Source organism: Leptodactylus fuscus, chromosome 2 (genome assembly GCF_031893055.1).
Source record: "Leptodactylus fuscus isolate aLepFus1 chromosome 2, aLepFus1.hap2, whole genome shotgun sequence".
Classification (NCBI taxonomy): Eukaryota; Metazoa; Chordata; class Amphibia; order Anura; family Leptodactylidae; genus Leptodactylus; species Leptodactylus fuscus.
In genome coordinates, this window is record NC_134266.1 from 268498032 (window position 1) to 268522508 (window position 24477).

At 45.1% G+C, this 24477-nt stretch overlaps 1 protein-coding gene across 1 annotated transcript; it reads left to right on the plus strand.

The window, feature by feature from the left end:
- Positions 1-1261: 1261 nt before the first annotated feature.
- Positions 1262-22952, plus strand: PRCP (prolylcarboxypeptidase). The gene is made up of 9 exons (XM_075266226.1): positions 1262-1406; positions 14306-14446; positions 14851-14952; positions 15047-15225; positions 16327-16484; positions 18043-18215; positions 18351-18515; positions 19484-19671; positions 21567-22952. The coding sequence occupies exons 1-9, from the start codon at positions 1299-1301 to the stop codon at positions 21778-21780; spliced, it is 1428 nt and encodes a 475-aa protein (XP_075122327.1). The 5' UTR covers positions 1262-1298; the 3' UTR covers positions 21781-22952.
- Positions 22953-24477: the final 1525 nt, after the last annotated feature.

Consider the following 24477-nt stretch of genomic DNA (forward strand, 5'->3'; position numbering starts at 1 on the left):
CTGTGTGACAAATGATGTGGAAGCTGGACAGTGGGAAAGCTGGATGACAGCACTTGCAGGAGATGGACAGTGGAAAAGCTGGATGACAACTTTTGGGAAAGCTGAAACCGGGGAAAGCTGTGTGAACGTTCTCATAGAAGTTAGGCACTAGGAAAGCTGGGTGACAAGTCTTGTGAAAGCTGGACAATGGGAAAGCTGGGTGGAAGCTTGGAAGCTGGACAATAGGAAAGCTAGGTGCCAGTTCTTGTAATGCTGTATAGTAGGAAAGCTGGGTGACATCTCTTGTGGAACTGGACAGTAGGAAAGCTGGATGACAGCACTTGCAGGAGATGGACAGTGGAAAAGCTGGATGACAACTTTTGGGAAAGCTGAAACCTGGGAAAGCTGTGTGACCATTCTCATAGAAGTTAGGCACCAGGAAAGCTGGGTGATGATTCATGTGGAACTGGACAGTAGAAAAGCTGGGTGACAAGTCTTGTGAAAGCCGGACAATGGGAAAGCTGGGTGGAATCTCGGAAGCTGGCCAATAGGAAAGCTAGGTGCCAGTTCTTGTAATGCTGTATAGTAGGAAAGCTGGGTGACATCTCTTGTGAAAGATGAAGACTGGGAAAACTGGTTAACAGCTCTCACAGAAACTGGGTACAAGGAAAGCTGGGTGATAACTCTTGTAGATGCTGGACAGTAGAAAAGCTTAATGGCAGCTTTTGTGGCAATTGGTCGCTGGGAAAGCTGGGTGACGAATCTTGCGGAAGCTGGTCAGTGGGCAAATTATGACGACCCAACCATATAGTTTGTTACCACATGTAATGGCTGCCATAAGGATCGTCACCCAACTTTTCCTGAAACAGATATAACTAACACTTGGATTGGATTTTTAAGCATGAGTTAAAGGGATATGACTATCATGTTATGCTCAGCAGGGTCCAACCTCGGGGACCCTCATCGATCATTATAATGAAGAGGCGGTGGTGCACATTGGGGTGTATACGGACACCCCTGTACCCCGTCTCATTGTATTCTATAGCTCCCTGTTATCAGCCACTTCAGATTGGGCCGGGGCTCACACTGCACTGCCGTATATCCCATAAACCTCCCCATAGATCACCATCCCCATATATCACCATCAGTGGCCCTTTAAGGATATGCCGTTCAGCTGTGTTGTTTATTTTGCTCCCCATCTTGGCAGTGATGGGGTTAACAGGGCGGAGGATAAGACTCCTCCCTCACAGGATAGCCCCACCCCCCTACATCCAGTCTACAACCAGGGAATCCCCTGGTCTGGCCAGTAGAGACTAGACATGGCATCTCCATGGCTGTCAGGCTGGGGCTTCCTGCTGCTGGCCGGCATTGTGGGCTTTGTAGTGCGCGCCGCTCCCACCTACCAGACATACTACTTCGAGGAGAAGGTAAGAGGCTCCATTATCCTCATAGGGTAACATTTGGGTCTATTCGGATAGCAAAGAGTCAATGCGTGACCCTGAGAGGCTTGTTTAACCCTTATAGACCCCACCAAGGAGCATCCTAGGCTGTGGTGGCCCTTTAAGGGTTAAAGTGACATGTCTTCTCACGCGTCTACTTCTTCCTGTATTTCGTAAGACTTTCTGCTGACATTTGACTCTGATTTCCTCCTATTTTGTGGTAGTCAGGGAAGGACTGAAATCCCGCTGAGCCGACGACATTGATATGGGATGGGTAGTGGGTCCCGCAGATGTAGCAGAGGTGAATTTGTCATTTAACGTTATGAGGTTCGGGTTAGGACCAAAAATGCAGAAAATGACCAATAACACTCCAAGCTCTGCTACATCTGGAATGCATACATTGTTACAAGACAAAGCTGTAACTGGAGTCTGATACATTGTATCTCTGTGTGTGAATGAAGACCTGCATTGTAAAGCTACAGTCACTTTATGTTCCGGCCAAATGGTGACTTTGGCGGTGGCCGCAGATGTGTGTGTGTGTGTGTGTGTGTGGCGCTCTGCGACTCCTTCGCTAATGTAAGTGACTGGAGTCTCCAGCACCCTCAGAGGCCACAATATGACTTTATTCACTTACAATACTCAAGGAGTGGCAGCGTAGCCCTGGCCTTATGGCTACAGGTAACTTGGACCTTCTGCACCCCATGGTAAGATCCGCACCAAAACTGTGCAACATTTCTTTCATGGCCTCCTTTACCCCACAGGTTGCCCCTCATGTTCTTCTGCATTAAACATTTTGCTGGGTTCACACTACATATTTTGGAGCTGATTTTGACTTTGAGGTGTCATAAGCTGCTCCAAAAACACCCCACTTTATATTACCCCATGCTCTCCTCTTTCTTTGTCTCCAATGACTTCTTTCACACACTGCCCCATATCTACCTCCTCCTCTACCTCTCGGACAGTGCCCCGTGTCCTCCTCCCCTGCCTCTCGGACAGTGCCCCGTGTCCCCCTCCCCTGCCTCTCGGACAGTGCCCCGTGTCCCCCTCCCCTGCCTCTCGGACAGTGCCCCGTGTCCCCCTCCCCTGCCTCTCGGACAGTGCCCCGTGTCCCCCTCCCCTGCCTCTCGGACAGTGCCCCGTGTCCCCCTCCCCTGCCTCTCGGACAGTGCCCCGTGTCCCTCTCCCCTGCCTCTCGGACAGTGCCCCGTGTCCCCCTCCCCTGCCTCTCGGACAGTGCCCCGTGTCCCCCTCCCCTGCCTCTCGGACAGTGCCCCGTGTCCCCCTCCCCTGCCTCTCGGACAGTGCCCCGTGTCCCCCTCCCCTGCCTCTCGGACAGTGCCCCATGCCCATCTCTTCCTCTGTATCCCCTGACTCCATTAATATACTTCCTAATGGCATCCCTTTTCAACACACGTTATCGGTGGAGGGTTTTAAAGGGGTCATGGTATAGGTGATGACTGTATGACTCCAGGAGGTCGAACCACTGGGGCCCCACCCTTCATTAGAAAGTGGGTTCAACCCTGACATTCCAGACAAATCTTAATGTAAAGGCTCCCTTCAAATTCTGTGGAACCGACGGAGAAACCCAAGTGTTGTACTCGGCTCTATCAGTCCCATGGAGTGTGGCTGGCAGGGCGCATGCGGGACCACTCAAACGCCACCTTCTGTGATCGAGCAGTGAGGGGCAATAGGAGGGCTCGAGATCCTTGATCTCCTGACTCATGGGGTTTCAGTAGTCGGACCATCCACAGAGTATACATGTAGCACTTATATTGTAGGTTTGTATTAAGTATTTGTCATTGACCAACCCCATGATGAATACAAGGAGGACATAAAAAGTTAGGAGTCTTGGACTGAGTTTCCCGCCAAACAGACCATTTGCAGAGCTCTTAGTGGAAAACATGGGCCAACATGGTGTCACCGGAGGGGTGGAAATGGTCTCTGACCTTTAATAACAGGGATCACCAGCAACGAAATCTGGAGTCACCACCAAGGTGCAAACACTACCCCACACTATGATGGTTTTACTTATCTATAAGCCAGGCAATGTCCGCGATACATTGTACCAAGCGAAAGATCTCTGCTTCTGATGTAGACTGGATGTAATTGTAGCAAAACCTCCGCTGTGAGAAGTATCAGGTCTTTTCATAGCTTCTGGATCTAGATAACAATGTTCTTTAGTTGCATGACGTGAGCGGTCTCTTGTGCCAGGCTGCACGTGGCACATGTCACTGTCCATCATGGTGGTATCCCCTGCTATGTGCTCATGCATTGTCTAATGATGAACAGATGGGCAGTGGAGTCGATGTAACAGTCGCCACCTAGTGGCCCTTGGGCAGATCCCTCAGTGCAAACCTTACAAGGTGACCGCTGTATCTTATCACCTCTAATATAACTTATAAGTACTGAGATCTTCAAGGAGAGCAACGTGAGGTGCCCTGATTGGATAAGACATCCCATGTCCATGTGTCCTTTTGGGGTATATGGAGATCATGGGGTGTTGGGGCCCCCAGACCCTGCCAGTGTTGTAAGAGGAGGTGGCAGATGTCGGCACAGACCCATGCGGAGCCCAGCGCTGGTATAGGGGCTGAGCATTGCCCTTGTTATGAGCATTATGGCAACCTGTCGTGTCCTTGTCCCTTTAATCCTATGGTCTTTAGAGAGCTAGTACCCTCCTCTTCCTCATATAAGGACCTGGACTGGAACTGTATGGACACCATAGCATGCCATACCATACTGCCATATTGTGTGGCATCCATACAAAGGGATTGGTGCAACCTCCAGACTATGGCAGTAATGGTGGCCGCCACATCATTGTCTCCAGCCCTGGTCACGGACCATTGAGTGTATTCGGCTTCTATGAAGCGTAACGTGTCCCTATTGTAAAGGAATTAAGGTATCTGTTACACCAAAAATGTCTGCGTAAAAAATTGGTGATACATTCCCTTTAAATGGGCTCTCATTAGATTTTGCGGTTTTTAGACATAGGCTATTCAGGTGCTGCAACACCTCCCCCCCCCCCCCCCCCATTGCTTGCGATTCACCCCCTCCGGCTCGGCTGTTTTGATCGATCCCTCTGGAGCGCTACTGCGCATGCTCCCGCCTCATTTTTGTGTAGAGAACTGCTCCGTTCCCCTGAGAACTACGCGAGTGTGCTGCGCATGCGCAGTACGCTTGTGATGTTCTCTACAGGAAAATGGCGCTGGAGCGTCACTGCGCATGCGCAAGATTTTGATCAAAACCGTCGGGCTGGATGCGGTGAATCGCAAGGAGGAGTTAGTCAAAGAGGAGGGTGTGAACAAGCTATGACGCAGGGGGGTACACAGAACGCCCACAGTGCACGGTAGGACTAATTTACATATATGTTTTAACGGTATTTCAGAAAAACGTGCGCGCGGGGGTCAAAAATGATTAGCAGCACCTGAATAGCCTATGTTTATCTAAAAACCGGAAAATCTAATGATAGAGCCCCTTTAAGTGTCCGTCATATAATGTATGGCTAGCTATAAACCACACCCGGCAAGTACAGCTGATCAAAGTGTAGACATGATGATGATGATGATGATGATGATGATACTTTGTTGCCCTTTATCTTTACTAGACAGAATCTGTATCCTGGTTCCATGAATAGAATTCCAGTTTTGCAGAATGACTGACACTTATAGTAGAAGGAAGGGAGTGGGGGATCACTACTTGCTATTTGGGTTCTAGGGTACTTGGTAACAACCCTTACTAGTGGTTGTAGACTGTACAGTAGATCCCGCTGGGTGACCCCCCCCCCCCCGCCAGCCCATCGCCGGTAAACCCTAATATTGTTCTAGTAATCGGGGAGACTAATGTACTTGGCACGCCTTGAATGAGGATTATTATAGCGCAATACTAACAATGGCCTGGAGGGGAACACAATGGACTTTGTTTGTCAATTGGGTAAAATAAGGAAGTCGTTGTAGGCCGCGGCCAGTGAAATGAGATATTTTTATGCACTGCTGATGGCGGGGTCACCCTGCAGACGGCACTTTCGGCTCTAGTCACTTCCTCAGGCACTTCCTACGATCCGCTCATTTACCTGCTGGGACACAATAGCCTTGCTCGTTACGGGTTCATTATACAGCGCCAGTCAATTAGATCTGCAGATGTTCCCCCTAATTGGGCGCGGGGTAATAAGTGATATAGGATGACGCCCCTTGCCACATGGCAATTACAAGCATGAGAAGGGGGAGAAATACTCAAGGGGATGTCAATTAATATTACCATTTTTTTTTTTTCCCAGGAACAGCGCCACCTTTACTCATAGGCTCTGCCTAGTATTGCATCTCCATCTGTGGCCGACTACACAGACTGGTTAGACAGGATTCACCTATTGTAATGGAATGACCTAATAACTTCAAGATGTTCTGCAAGATGTTGACTTTAGTCACCTCCGTGTGTCAGGGCGGTGATCCTGCTAGTCAGTAAGAATCTTCCAAGACTGACTCCTTTAAACCTAAGTCTTATGACGTCCCTTTAAGCTGAAACATGTAGACCATCCATTATAAAGCTGGAGGAAGATATCACAGGATCCACCATTCATGATAGGTCTTGGTTCTCCTCCTTCCTCTCCCTGCACATTGACCTTTGCACAGGTTACAGAGCTTGTGATGGTAGAGGGACTAATTAGCATATTAGGTGATTAATTAGCAGCACTGATTACTAAGGAACGGTGGGGGCTAGAGGAAAGATTCCAACTGTGTTGAAATCGATGAAGCGGAATTTGACGGTGGAGGGGGGGATCCTTTCTAAAGATGGCGCAACCCATGAGTGACCTTGTTTCTGGAAGAAAGCGGCCATGTTCTTCTAAAGCCATCTTGTCGGTCACTTAGAAGACCTTGGCCTGTCCTCTTGTTTTCCAGCTCAGATGTTCTCACTCATCCGTACACAGTGAACTTCCTGCAATCTGACTATACTGACTCCTCAGGGGATCGGCAGTGCTCGGCTATAACGGCTCAGCCGGGTCACTATTGGCTAATCATTAATGTATGTTTTCTAGAAGTCATATGACCCGCACTCACTATATAACCTGCAAGACGATGACTATGGTATCTGAGTTTTGTGTATTTTCAACAGTTTTGTATTTTCAACAATGTAAAGTACTCTAGGACGGCACTATCACATGGTCTGTGAATGATATTAGGTCGGATCGCCCTCTATGAACAGACCCACGGCACACAACATGTGCTCTGCATATGGGAGATCAATAGCAGTCCCGTCATATATTTATCTTGATTAATAATTTCCTCAATATGTGGTTTGTGTACACAATGCTATTGAAGATTATATGAATACGTAACCCCAATGTTATCAAGTCTGTCCATTATTCCTTAGTATTATAGTAGTTATATTCTTGTACATAGGAGTAGTATTATAGTAGTTATATTCTTGTACATAGGAGGTAGTATTATATTAGTTATATTCTTGTACATAGGAGCAGTATTATAGTAGTTATATTCTTGTACATAGGAGGTAGTATTATAGTAGTTATATTCTTGTACATAGGAGTAGTATTATAGTAGTTATATTCTTGTACATAGTAGTATTATAGTAGTTATATTCTTGTACGTAGGAGGTAGTATTATAGTAGTTATATTCTTGTACGTAGGAGGTAGTATTATAGTAGTTATATTCTTGTACATAGGAGCAGTATTATAGTAGTTATATTCTTGTACATAGGAGCAGTATTATAGTAGTTATATTCTTGTATATAGGAGTAGTATTATAGTAGTTATATTCTTGTACATAGGAGTAGTATTATAGTAGTTATATTCTTGTACATAGGAGTAGTATTATAGTAGTTATATTCTTGTACATAGGAGCAGTATTATAGTAGTTATATTCTTGTACAAAGGAGTAGTATTATAGTAGTTATATTCTTGTACATAGGTGGTAGTATTATAGTAGTTATATTCTTGTACATAGGAGTAGTATTATAGTAGTTATATTCTTGTACATAGGAGTAGTATTATAGTAGTTATATTCTTGTACATAGGAGGTAGTATTATAGTAGTTATATTCTTGTACATAGGAGGTAGTATTATAGTAGTTATATTCTTGTACATAGGAGGTAGTATTATAGTAGTTATATTCTTGTACATAGGAGCAGTAGTATTACAGTAGTTATATTCTTGTACATAGGAGCAGTATTATAGTAGTTATATTCTTGTACATAGGAGGTAGTATTATAGTAGTTATATTCTTGTACATAGGAGTAGTATTATAGTAGTTATATTCTTGTACATAGGAGCAGTATTATAGTAGTTATATTCTTGTACATAGGAGCAGTATTATAGTAGTTATAGTCTTGTACATAGGGGGCAGTATTATAGTAATTATATTCTTGTACATAGGAGCAGTATTATAGTAGTTATATTCTTGTACATAGGAGCAGTATTATAGTAGTTATATTCTTGTACATAGGAGTAGTATTATAGTAGTTATATTCTTGTACATAGGAGCAGTATTATAGTAGTTATATTCTTGTACATAGGAGCAGTATTATAGTAGTTATATTCTTGTACATAGGAGCAGTATTATAGTAGTTATATTCTTGTACATAGGGGGCAGTATTATAGTAGTTATATTCTTGTACATAGGGGGCAGTATTATAGTAGTTATATCCTTGTACATTGGAGCAGTATTATAGTAGTTATATTCTTGTACATAGGAGTAGTATTATAGTAGTTATATTCTTGTACATAGGGGGCAGTATTATAGTAGTTATATTCTTGTACATTGGAGCAGTATTATAGTAGTTATATTCTTGTACATAGGAGTAGTATTATAGTAGTTATATTCTTGTACATAGGGGGCAGTATTATAGTAGTTATATTCTTGTACATAGGGGGCAGTATTATAGTAGTTATATTCTTGTACATAGGAGTAGTATTATAGTAGTTATATTCTTGTACATAGGTGGTAGTATTATAGTAGTTATATTCTTGTACATAGGAGGTAGTATTATAGTAGTTATATTCTTGTACATAGGAGGTAGTATTATAGTAGTTATATTCTTGTACATAGGAGGTAGTATTATAGTAGTTATATTCTTGTACATAGGAGGTAGTATTATAGTAGTTATATTCTTGTACATAGGAGCAGTAGTATTACAGTAGTTATATTCTTGTACATAGGAGCAGTATTATAGTAGTTATATTCTTGTACATAGGAGCAGTATTATAGTAGTTATATTCTTGTACATAGGGGGCAGTATTATAGTAGTTATATTCTTGTACATTGGAGCAGTATTATAGTAGTTATATTCTTGTACATAGGAGTAGTATTATAGTAGTTATATTCTTGTACATAGGGGGCAGTATTATAGTAGTTATATTCTTGTACATAGGGGGCAGTATTATAGTAGTTATATTCTTGTACATAGGGGGCAGTATTATAGTAGTTATATTCTTGTACCGTACATTGGAGTAGTATTATAGTAGTTATATTTTTGTACATTGGATAGGTCCTAAAACTTTTGCCTGGAAAACCCCTTTATTTCTGAGATATGTAGTGAACTGGATTTAGAATAAGTGTTTAGTAAATGCCTATTTGGTTACATTGTAGTATAATGCTACTATATTACCATTAAGGACAATGGTGACTGGAATTTCCCCTAAAATTTGTTATAGCTGGACAATGAGGAGTGCAGTTCTATGCGGTCCTCCACATACTATCTATCCTGGCAATATCTTTGACTCTGGCAATGGAAGATATTAAGCCCTTTATATTATGGCCACTATTCTACAGCTGCTTCCTTGTACTTGCTACAGGCCGAAACATAATGAGGAACTAAATGTGTTGCAAATTTTTTTTTCTTTTTTTTGCAAGTACAGGCACCTTTGTATATACGTCGACTAGGAACCGAATCATAGAACAAATCTGAAGGCTAAACCAGAGCGGTATCTGCTTCTGCTTTCGATTCCTTTGTACGGTCACCAATCCTGTGCAGAATGGGCTGATTTCTCGATCTGAGCAGACGCCACCCTTGTGCTTTGACAAAATATTTTTATTAAGGGATAGATTTTTGCCCATTACATTGAAGAGATGTTTCCATCTTTAGGAAACAATGGCCTATTCTAAGATGTTCTCTTCCTGATCAGTGACAGTCCAACCTTCTTCCGAGAATGAAGGAGCATAAGCCGGCCCCTGCGGAGCTTCTCTGCACAGGATGGAGCCTGTTGAGACAGTTCAGGGAAGTGAAGCACAACTCAATTTATAGGGGTGGAATTATCTTGCATTGCCCTTGTAAACAGGGGCAGCACTGAGCAGCAAACAAATTAAGTTACTTGTGGGATGATAAGTAAGAGGAGACAGATGATATCTTGCACAGTCTACCATGCATGAGCGGAATCCACGTCATAATCCGCCCCCTCACAATGGTGGTCTATGCAGACCGCCAGGCTACTTTGTTGCTGCTCACGGAAAAAAGAAGCGGGCTGCCCTTTGTTCAGGAGGATTCCGTGGCTCACTGAGCCACGGCGTCCGCCTCGCGGCAGCAACCTCCGGAGTTGACCCATTCATTTGAGCTTATTCCGTAGGGGGAAGCCGCGACAGTCGTGGCAGGTGGATTTTGGCCCGTGTCACTCTCGGTGCCAAAATCTGCCATTACACTCCCCGTGTGAACTTAGCCTAACACTGATACACACCTCTCCTGGTTTCCTCTTTGATGGCCACTGCGAGTATTTTGGGTGACATCACATGTCGCCCAAAGGACTGCTGGAGTCTCCAAATGGAACAGGCAGACAAAATGCTGAATATTTGGCAAAAATTGAAAGTTTGACCCTGAAATCTACATGTGCGTTGCTGAAAATAAAACTGCAAAAATTCCAAGGATAGACATGACCTTGAAGATGCTCCAGTTTGTTTTCGGGGTCCTTTATTGTACCCTTGAGATACTCGGGGGTCTCTTGACCTATGGCAGGTTTATTGCAGCTCTGGGCAGTATGAGAAGGCTTGATATCTCTCCAGCAAGCCCCTCATTGTCAGAGCTGCAGATGTCTACAGGAGGCTTCCACTTGGTCTTGTAATATGTCCGGGCTCTTGGGGATTATCACATTTTGTTTTCCCGAAATAAGAGAATGAGTTTGTTTGTGCTGCGAGGTCTTCTAATTACTTTCCAGGGGTGTCCCATCTTTGGACGCTGCACTGATCTCTACTCCATCTGTGGATGTTCTCCTGATCTTTCCTCCATCTGCCGGACAATGAGGTGTCTTGTTTCCTGAGAAATCGCAAACTGAGAGGCCGGGTCATGGCTGGTTAATGAAGAAGTCAGGCGTGTTAATGTTTGCAGATTGATTCTGCTGTTACGGATCGCCGGCTCTCTCAGCAGGGGCTGTTATATAATCCAAAAAGTCTATCCTGCTGCTTTTCAATTATTACTTCAACCCTTCTCCTTATGCTCACGTACCCAGACCTAATATGGCTAAGTCTAGGTTCACATCTGCTTTGGAGTCTTAGGTGGATACCTGACTGACTCCATTGTAGTCTATGGGGTCTGTTGGTGTCCTCGGGTAACCACTTTTTAAAGGGATTCTACCATTAAAATCCCAGGTTTCGTCTGTATGCAAATGAGTTCTCTCGTAGCACTGGGGGCAGGCCCCAGCGCTCAAACAGCACTGGGGGCGTCCCCAATGCTGCAAGAGAAATCTCCAGCGGCGCCTCCATCTTCTTCAGGAACAGCCTCTCTGCGTGTCTTCTTCCGGAGCTGAGTTCAAACTTCTAGGCCTCGGGCCTTGGACAGAGCCGACTGCGGATGCCCGCGGCCACAAGAAAAATGGCCGCTTACACAGTAAGTAAGCGGCCATTTTCGTGTGGCCTGTGGGCATGTGAAGTCGGCTCTGCCCGAGGCCTAGAAGTTTGAACGCAGTTCTGGAAGAAGACACGCAGAAAGGCCATTCTTGAAGAAGATGGAAGCGGTGCTGAAGATTTCTCTCGCAGCATTGGGGACTCCCCCAGTGCTGTTTGAGCGCTGGGGCCTGTTATTTGCATACAGACAAAAACCGGGATTTCTACCGAACGGCGGCGCGGAGAAGACTTCTAAAGGTAGGAGAAGAATAGTCTTTCTTAAGGCTATTCCTACATGTGATCTACAAAAAATTTGATTTTAATGGTAGAATCCCTTTATGTAGACAGTCTATGTGTTTTAGGTCCTCATGCAGAACTGAACGCTAGTGTGAACCTAGCCTAAGCTGTAGCAAGTCTTGATGTGACGCCCCTAAAAATATACATAGCCCTACTTGGTCATCCATAATAGGCCGTCATACAGGTGCATTGGACTCCACTGTACTTCCATTGGTACAGGTGGAGCCTCTTTCTTTTGGAGGGAACTCTGACTTGACAAAATTTCCTAGTCAAGGCTCTTCTTTGGGTTAGATATTGATTTACAGGGTTTTACATACCTACGGTAGTTTGAGACCACTTGCTTACTTCTGGAGGAGATCTCGTTCGCTTACTCCTTCTTGGGACGTATGCCCCATTTATTTCAGTGGCTCTATACACTCTTCCATAGTTTTACAGATCAGTATTCAGGTCATAAAAACTGACCCCAAAACTCAGAGCAAGTCCTATTCTTGGCCATATTTGCAGGACAGACTCGCCCATCCAAGTGTATGAGATCATACCAGTCTTTCTCCAGATCCATGATTACAGATGAGCTACTGATGAGGACCTGTTTTTTTTTTTTTTTTTTTTTTTGTGGAATAATGATCCATTTTTTGGGGACCGTGGTTGTTTGCATGTAGCCTAAAACGTCATATCAGCTGCATCCTTTCACTAACAACCTGTGTCCTTTAAGGAGTGTATCACCATGTATACAATGTATGGGGGAGTGCGTGAATGTGGGCCAGTGTGTCCATCCTAATGTAGAATTTCTCCATCCTAGGAAGCCAGAAAGACCAACCTCTGTGTTTTTACTCGAATGGCTCACTCTTAAAAAAATTTAACTGTAATACTCTATTTCACCAGTGGTGGCACTGTAGGGAAAGTGAACACTTGCTACTAGAATTGATCGCAGGTGATCACTGATTTTCAGCAGCAGGACGTGATGGAAATAACTTATTTTTTGGGGGACCAGCCTAGCAAAATGAGATTCTTTAACGTAATAAACCCCTTTAAGTGCTTTAAACTCTGTCTATTGACCAGTGTAGTATACAGAATACAGAAAATTATGTGCTAAAATAACTAAACAAAGGAATAGTAATGACCTAGCTTATGAAACTGGTCTTGAATACAGTCCACAGGAGGGGGAATCTCATTTCCTACCTTTTCGGTGATGGTCTCATTGTGGGCGAGGCAAGGAAATCCTCTTCACTCGCTCTATCTGTTCATCTAAGGAAACTCATCAGACAGGATGGGACATTATCATAACAACAGCAACTTTTTGTACTCTAGATGGAGGGATATCCTTTGAGAGGTTTTTCTATTGAAGCTGTGTTATGGTTGGGTTTTCTGGCAGTAATCGATGCCAGTAAGGAGAGGATAAAGCATTGTTTTGTACTTTCTATGGAAATGGTGAAGCTTTAGCTGTTGATCTGAGATGGATAGATGTTGGAAGCCTCCAAAATTGGAGCTCTAACAATAAAAAAAAAAAAAAACCTCCACGTTTTGCTTGACTTGAGTCTTTTAGGCGCGTCTAGGGTTGGCCTTCTTGCTACTATGGCCACCAGGGAAAATTGTGACCGGGAGGAGAGTTAATATGGCAGACACTGGTCAGACCGCTACCTCCAGTGCCAAAAAGTTAAGTTAGACTCAAGCTTCCTTCTAAACCCCAGCCCACACCTCCAGGAAAAAAGCTACCAGTAGCCGTACCACTTCTGGAGAAGTCTTTAAAGATGTCCTCCAGAACTTCTGCAGACTCAAAGACAACATTGGTATAAGAAGTCTAGGGTTGTCTCCCATTTCTTTGAGGCAACGGCAAAGACTGATTGGGGAGGTGTTCGGGACAAAATAATTTAACCAATCCCCTTTCTTGCCCTTTCCAATTAGAGGTGTGGCTCGTAGAATTGAGGAAACCCACACAGTGGCATCCATAGGCCCAAAACCTCATCTTAAATAGACTTGTCACCGGTCTTCTTCCCTTCCATTGCATGTCTCCACCATGAAGTGTTGTATGAGGCCAGACATCTGGAGAAGCTGACAAGAGTCTCACATAAAAATTAGTTCCGGAAAATTGGTTTGGCACGGTTGTAGGCTAAAGGACATGAAAAATAAAGGATCAATCTTTGACCCGTTCCGTGCCTTGTACTGCCCTCTATTATGTCAGATGGGAAGACTGACATCTACCCCTACCTGGAAGGTAAAAGTGATGGACACAAAAACCGGATTGGAAGCTTCAACTAGTTTAATGGTGATTCAGAATGAATAACAACTGGAGAAGGAGACTAAACTAGAATGACCATAACTTCTTCCACTGGTGGTCTTCAGCTGCTTGACCTGTTCAAATGGTGTCTTGTCATGATGCTATTGCAACCACCTCCACGTCACAGTCACTGCTGTTTGTTGGCTAGTGACAGAGCTGCCGATGCCTGATTCTCTGAACCCCTTTTCTGGGACTCTCCTGACTTCGGTGTTTGGCACGGTGTCCTCATCTGCAGACTTGCTATATGAACCATCTGCATACCAGTTGTCTAAAGTTTGGGCCAAATATGAACTCTGACAAATCTGCTTAGTGGTCTGGCTAGTAAGACCATCACTGCCTAAAGGCTCCTCGCTACATGTCCACTTGGGACAACCCTATTCCATGTTGTACACATGTGATCCCTTATAGCTAAACATTATTGAAATCCTTGGCTCTCCACTTTGCTTTCACCTCATGGTAGACTTTGTTGGGTTGACCTCCATATTTGTTTCTTCTCTTATAGATCGACCACTTTGGGTTTTATGAAGACTCTACATTTAAGCTGCGTTATCTTGTCTCCGATACCCACTGGAGAAAACCTGGAGGCCCGATCCTCTTCTATACCGGCAATGAAGGAGATATCACCTTGTTCAGCAACAATACAGTACGTATGGACCAACATCTTGAAGATGTAGACAAGAGGTGCACAGGTCACCAGTGGTGGCCAGATAGTATGGAAATCTAATCTGTTTGGGGTAGTCCATCAAGCTTTATGCACTCCTAAAAATGATTAACTATTAGTTTTAGGTACTGAACCCGAAGGTTGACCTAAAGTGTAGTCAACTTGGTCACATCTGGTGTAGGTCCAGCAGCTTGGACTACCATCAGTGGTAAGAGGACATGGTCCCACCATTGAACTTAATGGATGGGGAAAAGGCTTCTGTTGTCAAAGCTTCATGAATCTCAATGAATTATTCCTACTCCATCCCACCACCATTAACCCCCTTCACGATCCTAAACCATAGACTATAATTATACCCTCTGCTTTCCTTCTGGTCTCTCTTTTAGGGTTTTATGTGGGATGTAGCGGAGGAACTTGGCGCTTTGTTGGTGTTTGCAGAGCACCGCTATTATGGAGAGTCTATGCCCTTTGGTAACCTTTCCTATAGCGTAAGTATTACGGATCTCCAAATTTGAGGTCGTAGTTTTGGTGAGTCTTGGAGTTCATATTCCTCTAAGTTGCGAAAACTTCTTATTTCTTCAGGATCCCAAATACTTGACCTATCTGACCTCTGAGCAGGCTCTCGCAGACTTCGCCGTTCTAATACGGTTTCTCAAAGAAAGCGAGGAAGCCAAAGATAGCCCAGTGATCGCCATCGGGGGCTCGTATGGAGGAATGCTGGCGGCATGGCTGAGAATGAAGTATCCTCACGTTGTAGTGGGGTAAGTGGTGCGCTGTATTTATGGCATACTAGCATTTGCCCGCAACTTCGTCCGCGTGTCGTTGTTGGGGACGATCCACCTGCGCCCGTCTCGACCGTGGTACGGTATATGCGCGCGCACCCACCGACCTCCCAGGCGCCCCCTTTCCCCTCTCTCAAATCCCGCTCCCGTGTCCCTCCCTTCAAGCTCACCCCCAACCCCCACCCAAACCCCTCTCCTGGGCCCCCTTCCTCTTGTGCGCCCCCCTAAAGCCCTCTCCCACACCTTGGTTGGCCCTCCGCCCCCAAACCCTACAGTCCCCCGGGGTGCTCACACAGCCGGCACACCTGATCCACTTGTTGTGCCCCGCAGAGGCGGGCTGAATGTCCTCGTCACTCCGGAGCTGCGAGTAGGCGCCATTTTCTCCGACTCGCAGACGGTCCACAGCCGATCCACTTGTCGTGCCATGCAGCATGTCAGCGTCGCTCCGGAGCCGTGAGTAGCCGCCATTTTCTCCAGCTCGCACACTGTCCATCAGCCCAACCACACAATGCCGCGAACCAATCGGAGACCGGCTGAAGGACCTGGGATGACGTCATCTCTGGTCCTGAAGCGTAGCCGGAGCATATCAGCCGATTTTCTGTGATTGAGGACCAAACACACAAACTTTCACATTTCTAATATTAATAGGATTTTTCCAGGTTGACGTATATAGGATGATGCGCCCCCTACTGTACTTTATTAGCCACATTGCCAACATTTGGAGGGTGGAAACCCTTTTCCTAAAGCGATCACGAATTTTGGGTGGACCTTGTCCTGTACGACTACAACGCAGAGTATTTCTGATGCCACAAGCTCCATTCTATAAAACCGGACGAGCCCGATGGTGTTCGACTTTGCGTCTCCATAGTGTAAATTAACCTTGTACTGCCCAGAAGAATGGATAGGTCATCTAGGAAGGAAGCGGAGCCTGATAAAAGAATCATTCAGGAATTGGATGTTTTGGCTTTTATGAAGACGTTGCGAGTCTCCATTGTTCCGGGTGTGTTCAGGAAAAGACGGCACTGTCAGAGCGGTCTACCGGGATCGCTGCTGACTGACTGATCTGTTTTTGTGTTTCAGGGCTCTCGCTGCTTCCGCCCCCATTTGGCAGTTTGAAGATCTGGTCCCCTGTAATCTGTATTATCAGATTGTGACCAATGACTTTAAGAAGAGTGGGCCGGGATGTGCCGAAAGTATCACCAAGTCTTGGTCGGCCATAAATCGCATGTTCGAAACAGGTGAGTTTTCTTGACAAACTGTCAGCTGTCTTGTCATGGCGGTGTAAATACTTTTAGGAAACAACAATTCTGGGGCATCTTTTATTGCTTTTGTCCCTCTGTTATTCCTCCTGGAAAACTATATTACCAGTTTCCTTTTCTATAAGGTGTCCTTACACTCTCTTTCATTGTCAGCCCTGATTTGATAGTTTAAGACTGTATCAGGAAACACCCCAATGACAAAGGGAATATTAACACTGACTTGTACTTTTCACTCTGTTGTTCCTCTTGAAAATGTATAAATACGGTGACAATGCCAAGTTATAAGAGAATATGTTCTAGAATCTTCTACTGAAACAGATATGTAAGGAAAGTTACCTGGCCCAACTTACAGGAACAATGCAGACAACACTGATATTGTTACACCTAGTGCAGAATCTTCTTGATTCCACCAGCAGAATAGTGAGCGCAGCTCTGGAGTATAATACAGGATAAGTAATGTATGTACACAGTGACTGTACCAGCAGAATAGTGAGCGCAGCTGTGGAGTATAATACAGGATAAGTAATGTAATGTATGTACACAGTGACTGTACCAGCAGAATAGTGAGCGCAGCTCTGGAGTATAATACAGGATAAGTAATGTAATGTATGTACACAGTGACTGCACCAGCAGAATAGTGAGCGCAGCTCTGGAGTATAATACAGGATAAGTAATGTAATGTATGTACACAGTGACTGTACCAGCAGAATAGTGAGTGCAGCTCTGGAGTATAATACAGGATAAGTAATGTAATGTATGTACACAGTGACTGCACCAGCAGAATAGTGAGCGCAGCTCTGGAGTATAATACAGGATAAGTAATGTATGTACACAGTGACTGTACCAGCAGAATAGTGAGCGCAGCTGTGGAGTATAATACAGGATAAGTAATGTAATGTATGTACACAGTGACTGTACCAGCAGAATAGTGAGCGCAGCTCTGGAGTATAATACAGGATAAGTAATGTAATGTATGTACACAGTGACTGCACCAGCAGAATAGTGAGTGCAGCTCTGGAGTATAATACAGGATAAGTAATGTAATGTATGTACACAGTGACTGTACCAGCAGAATAGTGAGCGCAGCTGTGGAGTATAATACAGGATAAGTAATGTAATGTATGTACACAGTGACTGCACCAGCAGAATAGTGAGCGCAGCTCTGGGGTATAATACAGGATAAGTAATGTAATGTATGTACACAGTGACTGTACCAGCAGAATAGTGAGCGCAGCTCTGCAGTATAATACAGGATAAGTAATGTAATGTATGTACACAGTGACTGTACCAGCAGAATAGTGAGCACAGCTCTAGAGCATAATACAGGATAAGTAATGTAATGTAATATATGTACACAGTGACTGCACCAGCAGAATAGTGAGCACAGCTCTGGAGCATAATACAGGATAAGTAATGTAATGTACACAGTGACTGTACCAGCAGAATAGTGAGCGCAGCTCTGGAGTATAACACAGGATAAGTAATGTTTTAATCGTCTCTGTTTTATCAGATTGTAACCCTATTCTTTCTGTATTAGATGAAGGTATCAGATGGTTGTCCGGCGCCTTTCACTTGTGCTCTCCTGTTAAGTGCCAGGATGATGCAGCAGCCTTTAAAAACTGGTTAAGTGAGACTTGGGTGAACCTGGCAATGGTGGACTATCCGTACCCGGCCAACTTCTTGGAGCCACTGCCAGCCTGGCCTATCAAGGTATCCCTGGCTTTTGTCCTTATGACTGGACTGATCTGTGGTTGCCTCTGCCTAACCATAAGCCGCTCACTTCACGTATATAAGAGAGCTCTGCATTGACCATAAATGTAATTCTTACTTTTCTTGTTTATGTAGGAAGTCTGCAAAAATTTGAAGAATCCAAATCTTGATGACAAAGAGCTGCTGCAGAACCTCTTCCAGGCCATTAATGTATATTATAACTATACCGGAAACACTCCGTGCCTTAACACGTCTCAGACGGCGGTCGGGAGCCTGGATGACCTCGGCTGGAGCTATCAGGTAATTTTTGGTGTAGATAATATGGAGGGAGAAGTGTCCTCATTCGGTATCCTTGTCTCATCATCCAGAGCATGGCCAAAATTTACATGAACCGCCCATTAAGTCGCCTACCAGTTTAGATCTGTCTCGGATGGTACCTGCAATCGGATATATCTCCAGTGTCTCGAAGGGTTAATTGTGCCATTTTTCCTTCCATGGATGTTTTTATCTATAATAGTTTTCTCCAGCTTTAGATTTCAACGTCTCTGTTGGGTGATGGTTTTATATCAGGCATCATATCAGACAAGTCACAGCAGCCCTCATGTCTCAGATGAACATGCCGGAGAATTCCAGGAAGCGAGATCTCCATGCTGATTGACTCCAAATAGAAGGTTGCATAAGGGTCATGTGCAGAGCACGCTATGCATGGTGTAACATGGCTCTATGGAGAATTGCTGGTTTCAGGGCCCTAGAAAGTGCAATAAATTGATCTATAGTCATCACCCCTACCAAATTTTATCAGAAGACCAAAAAAAAATGCCAGTTTTGATTTGTAATTTAGTGTAAAATAATTGTCTAGTGCTCCCCGCTAGTCCTCACACACAGTCTAGTGCTCCCCGCTAGTCCTCACACACAGTCTAGTGCTCCCCGCTAGTCCTCACACACAGTCTAGTGCTCCCCGCTAGTCCTCACACACAGTCTAGTGCTCCTTGGTTGTCCTCACACACAGTTTAATGCTCCCTGGTAGTCCTCACACACAGTCCAGTGCATCTTGGTAGTACTCGTACACAATCTAGTTCTCCCGAGTAGTACTAACACACAATCTAGTTCTCCCTGGTAGTACTTACACACAATCTAGTTCTCCCCAGTAGTACTCACACACAATCTAGTTCTCCCATGTTCTGAGGGACATGGTTAGACAACCTTTCATGTGCCAAATAATTACCACTTTTTGATGGTGACTGAGCCTTTTTTTTTTTTTCCCCCAGGCCTGCACAGAAATGGTGATGCCTTTCTGCTCTGATGGAGTCACGGACATGTTTGAGCCCCAAACATGGAATTTCCAGGCTTATTCAGACGACTGTTACAAACAGTGGGGCATCAGACCTCGTCCAAAATGGGTCACATCCATGTACGGTGGGAAGAACATCAGTGCCGCTAGCAACATCATCTTCAGGTATGGTGGTCTGGAGGTCAATGAGAGCCACTTTCTCAGCCCAGTGTTTGGCCAGCTCTACTTTCCAAAGAGGACCAACCTAGGGTTGCCCAAGGGTGGCTGTAGATTTGGGTTCCTACCACACTGGTCCAGTTTCATTAGGGGCGGGCTTATTACACGACCCACCACAATATCTTTATTCAATCTGCATTTCTGATCTGAGATCTTCAGAAACTGAAGATCAGTAGATTGAGATCAGGAATTTATCCAAATTGCATTCAGTTGGCGCCCCCTAGAGGATATTATATGACATTACAACAGCGTTGTAGTAACTGTGTTGAAAATTTAAAGGGCATGTCCCTTTAATTATCTTCCATGGCTGTCGGGGCATGCTGAGAGTAGTAGTTTAGCAGTAGTGGTAGAACCACAGGTTGGAGACCATTGTCCTTGGTAGTCATTGAGACGTCTCAGAAGATGGAATGGTTAGGTGGGCTGACACATTCATAAAGTGAAGGGGCTGTAGAGCTTTGTCTGAATAGACTCTGAATCTTCTTGACCCCCATCGTACTAAAGAGGTTAAAGGGAACATCCCTGGTGGTCTGCAGTATTAAAGACTAATATTCATCACCTTGTTCCTCTTCTCGGGCCATTGACGATGTGTCCATAATTCATGCAACCTTTCTCCACTTCAATCCCATTCAAATTAATAGGACTGAGCTGCAATAACAAGCACAACCACTATACAGTGTGTGGCGCTGTGCTTGGTAAGTAAGAGGCAACAGTTATCAAAATCATATAACCTGGACAACCCCTTCAAAGGGGTATATAAGAACATACCTAGTGGTCTCGAGTGTTTAAAGGGGGTCTACAGGGGTTAATGAGAACATATCTGGTGGTCTGCAGTGCTAAAGAGGGTTTAAAGGAATTAAGGAGAACATCCCTGGTGGTCTGCAGTACTAAAGGTATTAAAAGGGTTTGCGGATGATGGTCAAGAACAGTAAAAAGTTGAATGGGAACAGCCCTGGTGGTCTGCAGTACAAATGGGCTATATGAGAACATTACTGGTGGTCTGCAGTACTAAAGGGGTTACTGATGGCCAAGGACGGTACAGAGGTTAATGGAAAGATTCCTGATGTTCTGCAATATTAAAGGGGTATATAAGAATATCCCTGGTGGTCTGTAGTATTATCGGGCTATATGAGAACCTCCTTTGTGATTTGCAGTGTTAAAGAGATTACTTATGGTCAACAACAGTAAAGAGGTTAAGGGGAAGAACCCTAGTGGTCTCCACTATTGAATGGGTATATGACTACATCCCTAGCGGTACCACCTGGGTAAATGAGAACATCCCCGGTGGTCTGTGGTACTAAAGGGGTTTGCTGATGATGGTCAAGTAAAAGAGTTAATGGGAATAGCCCTGGTGGTCTGCAGTACTAATGGGGTATATGAGTAACTAAAGGGGTTACTGATGGTCAAGGCCAGCACTGAGGTTAATGAGAACAGCCCTGGTGGGCTGCAGTAGAGAAGGGGCAAATTGTTAAATCCTTCACTGTCTTTGACCATGAGGGGACTAATGGGAGCATCCCTGGTGGTCTGCAGTAGTGAAGGGATCATAGTACCATTCCCAGACCTTACTCTACCACTGGCCACCTAGTCAAGGCCTTGTAGTAATTCTCCATATTAGGAACCCACACATTTGGTAATTCAATGGGGCAGAGCCAGTTATAGTTTTCTGACCCATCATTCTCATCCTAGGCCACTACGGAGGGTCCTATTGAGCTCCTCACCACCTCGGACCACCAGGGATTTTAGGCTAATATGCTAGTTATGCTCATGGGTGCACAATGAAGGCCCATATTGACCTTTTTATAGGGCCCGTAACTTCTAAATGAGTTCTCATTCTGATTTTCTTATAGCAATGGTGACCTAGATCCGTGGTCGGCCGGTGGTGTCAAGGAGAGCCTCAGCGACTCCCTAGTGGCCATCCTCATCACGGACGGGGCTCATCACCTGGACCTGCGCTCCAACAACGCCTATGACCCCAAGTCTGTGCTTGAGGCTCGGAAACTGGAGGTGGCCTACATGAAGAAGTGGATCAAGGAGCACCATCAACAAGTGAACGGGCTTTAATGGGTGCTCCGGAGGGCCACGTCTAAAACTTCTCAGGACCTGGAATCCAGAACTTTTCTTAAAACTTGCTTGTGTCTCCTGTATGGAATAAGAAGGCTTCTATCTGTTGGACGCTGCAGGACATATAGATCAGGAGCGTATCCATAGAAGGAATGGACATTGGGCCTGAAGGGCGTCCTGACACCGATACCACTTCCATATACAGAACTGGAGATGAATCTGTTATGGGGTTGTTTGGCTTTGATGACTCCATCTTAGGCGGCCTACCTAATGTAGAACACTCCATCCTCCTCCATGGGCACTTATGACCCCCTCATGGTGCCCGACAGTCTCTCCTGGCACTATGACATGGGGTTGTCAGAATCTGCCCCCTCCCAGTATGCAGCACCACCACCCAGTATCAATATGTTCATATTGGGGCAAATTTACAAAGAGTAGGGTCTTCCTATCCCGTACTCCGGGGTAGTGTAGCCCTCCTTTCGAAAAACCTGAAAAAGTTGGAACTTTTTGACACCATAAATCTGCCCCCCCCCCCAACACAATAAGATGTTAAGACTGGGATCAGAGACCGTTTAACCCCTGTGGTCAATAGCAGCTGTGGCATTGAGGGTTGGGGTGCGCGCTATCAAAGCTTAAAGGGGTTACTCTGTTTCTAAGACTGACGATTAATCCTCAGGGGACACGGGACCCTAGAAGATCACCGATACCTTGGCAGTGCAGGTGAAACTGTCCAAATTGTAGCGACGAGTGTAGGTACCACGGCGCCGCCCTATAGACTTCAATGGGATCCGTGCTGCAGTACCTACATTCACCACTACAGTTTGTATGGCTCTCCCGCACTGCCTCACTCTTCTAATACTGATGGTCTATCTTAAGGAAACCAGATAACCCCTTTAAGATGTCTGCTCTTCATTCCCTCCATGTCTTTTTGCTTTGTTGCTTTTTCGTGTGCATTTGAGTTTTCCTGAATGGGAGGCGCGCCGTGCCTCAGACCTCCCCGCTAAGGTGATATTTCTGTGATAAAGGACTGGATCCTTTCCTGTAATGCATTTTTTTTTTTTTTTTTTGTAATTTTGTCTGACTTTGTATAATATCACCGGTATTAGGTTTACATGATTGTGTTAGATACTGAGAACGGCGACTGCAAAGCAATAAATCGGATTCATTTGTGACCTGAGTCTTAATTTTCCCCCCCCCCCCCCCTTTTACTACCTCAAGCTACCACCGGGGGCACCCTTTGGACAGTGGGACAGCCCTGCATTTGCTGTCCGGGGCAGTGGGTCCGGGCTGCCCCGACTCTTCGGCAGCCGGAGGAAGACAATGGTGAAGCAGGAGGCATCTGCTTCCTGCTTCACCACTGTCTTCACTCCCATTGTCCTGGCAGTAGGAGGCGCCATGGGTGGTGATGTCACTCCGGGACCAGAGAAAGAACAGGGAAAGGTGAGTATTACATTTTTTTTTTCTTTGATATATACAATATGGGGAAATTGAAGAGGGTAACCAGGAGGGGGGGACATGGCACTGTGGGGGCAACCTGGGAGGTTGGTGGGGGGATATGAATTTGTGGGTTCAACCTGGAAGGGACAATACGAGGGGCATTCTATTATATGGGGGCATTATACTACGTAGGGGGGCATTCTAATGTGTGCGGGTCGGGTATGTCTAAGCGCTGGTGACGGAGGGGACCCACTTATGAAACCTTTGCACAGGGCGCACCAATGTGTTAAAACGGCTCTGGCTGTGACTCTCCTGAATTTGCAGTAACTTTCTCAGCTAGTCTGGTTGCCCCTTTTTGGGCCACGGCAAGTGGTGTGGGTTGGGACTTAAAGGGAGTGTGTCACCAGAACCCAGCCCAGCAGATAGATAGGTTAGACAAGGTTCTCTCCTTGTGAATTGTTGCCTCCTTTGCAGAGATATTGCTGTTTTTGTCGGCATGCAATGAACGCTTCGGAGCCGTGAGGGCGGTGCCGCTTACCTCTTTGGAGCAACAAGGTCGCCGCCATTGCTCCAGAGAGGTAAGACCATACTTTATTTAGGTACTGTATAGTTATTTATACTCTATATAACACTCCACTCATGTCAGCAAAGGGTGCTATGGGGAAATTTCCCATATCAGGGAAAAATAAATTTCTTCCTGGTATGGAAAGTCTCATCACACCGTATAAATGACAGCCTGGCTCCATGTCTGCTGGAGAGGGGAGAGCTGCTGTCTATCAGACGGGCCGCAGCTGCTCTTTTCTTCTCTCTGGATAGGTCGCAGTTACATCTTCCTGCCAGCAGGTGGCTCCCCAGTTCTACTTTCTGTAACTATAATTGAATTTCGATTTACAAGGCTCACTGGTGAGAAAATTGATCCAAACACCCATCTGTAAATTGCAGAGATGTCCATTATCCCAAATTTCCTGAGTCTCTCCCTCACCAGTCCAATAATCAAATTATTCCCAATATTTCACCTATTTGAAAATTTCTTTAATAGTATTTTTAGATCGGTAGAAACGAAATCTCCAGTTCTTTGCCTCCTTCCGTAGCTGCCGCTCCACTGATTCCGATGCAGTTGGAATTTTTTTTGTAGCCCCCACCATTCCTGAGAAATCAGTGCAGTTAGAGTCAGCATTCAATATGCTAATTAGGCTCTCTGTCGTCAAGTGGGTGGTTCTAAACGATCTGTCTCCAAAAGAGGAACGCCCATCTGACAGT

What these genes read in the sequence shown, in the direction of transcription:
- PRCP (XM_075266226.1), top strand. Translation starts at nt 1,299, where the DNA reads ATGGCATCTCCATGGCTGTCAGGCTGGGGCTTCCTGCTGCTGGCCGGC. An exon ending in TTGGTAACCTTTCCTATAGC is followed by an intron (nt 14,953 to 15,046) that starts GTAAGTATTACG and finishes TTATTTCTTCAG; the next exon opens with GATCCCAAATACTTGACCTA. An exon ending in ACCTCGGCTGGAGCTATCAG is followed by an intron (nt 18,516 to 19,483) that starts GTAATTTTTGGT and finishes TTTTTCCCCCAG; the next exon opens with GCCTGCACAGAAATGGTGAT.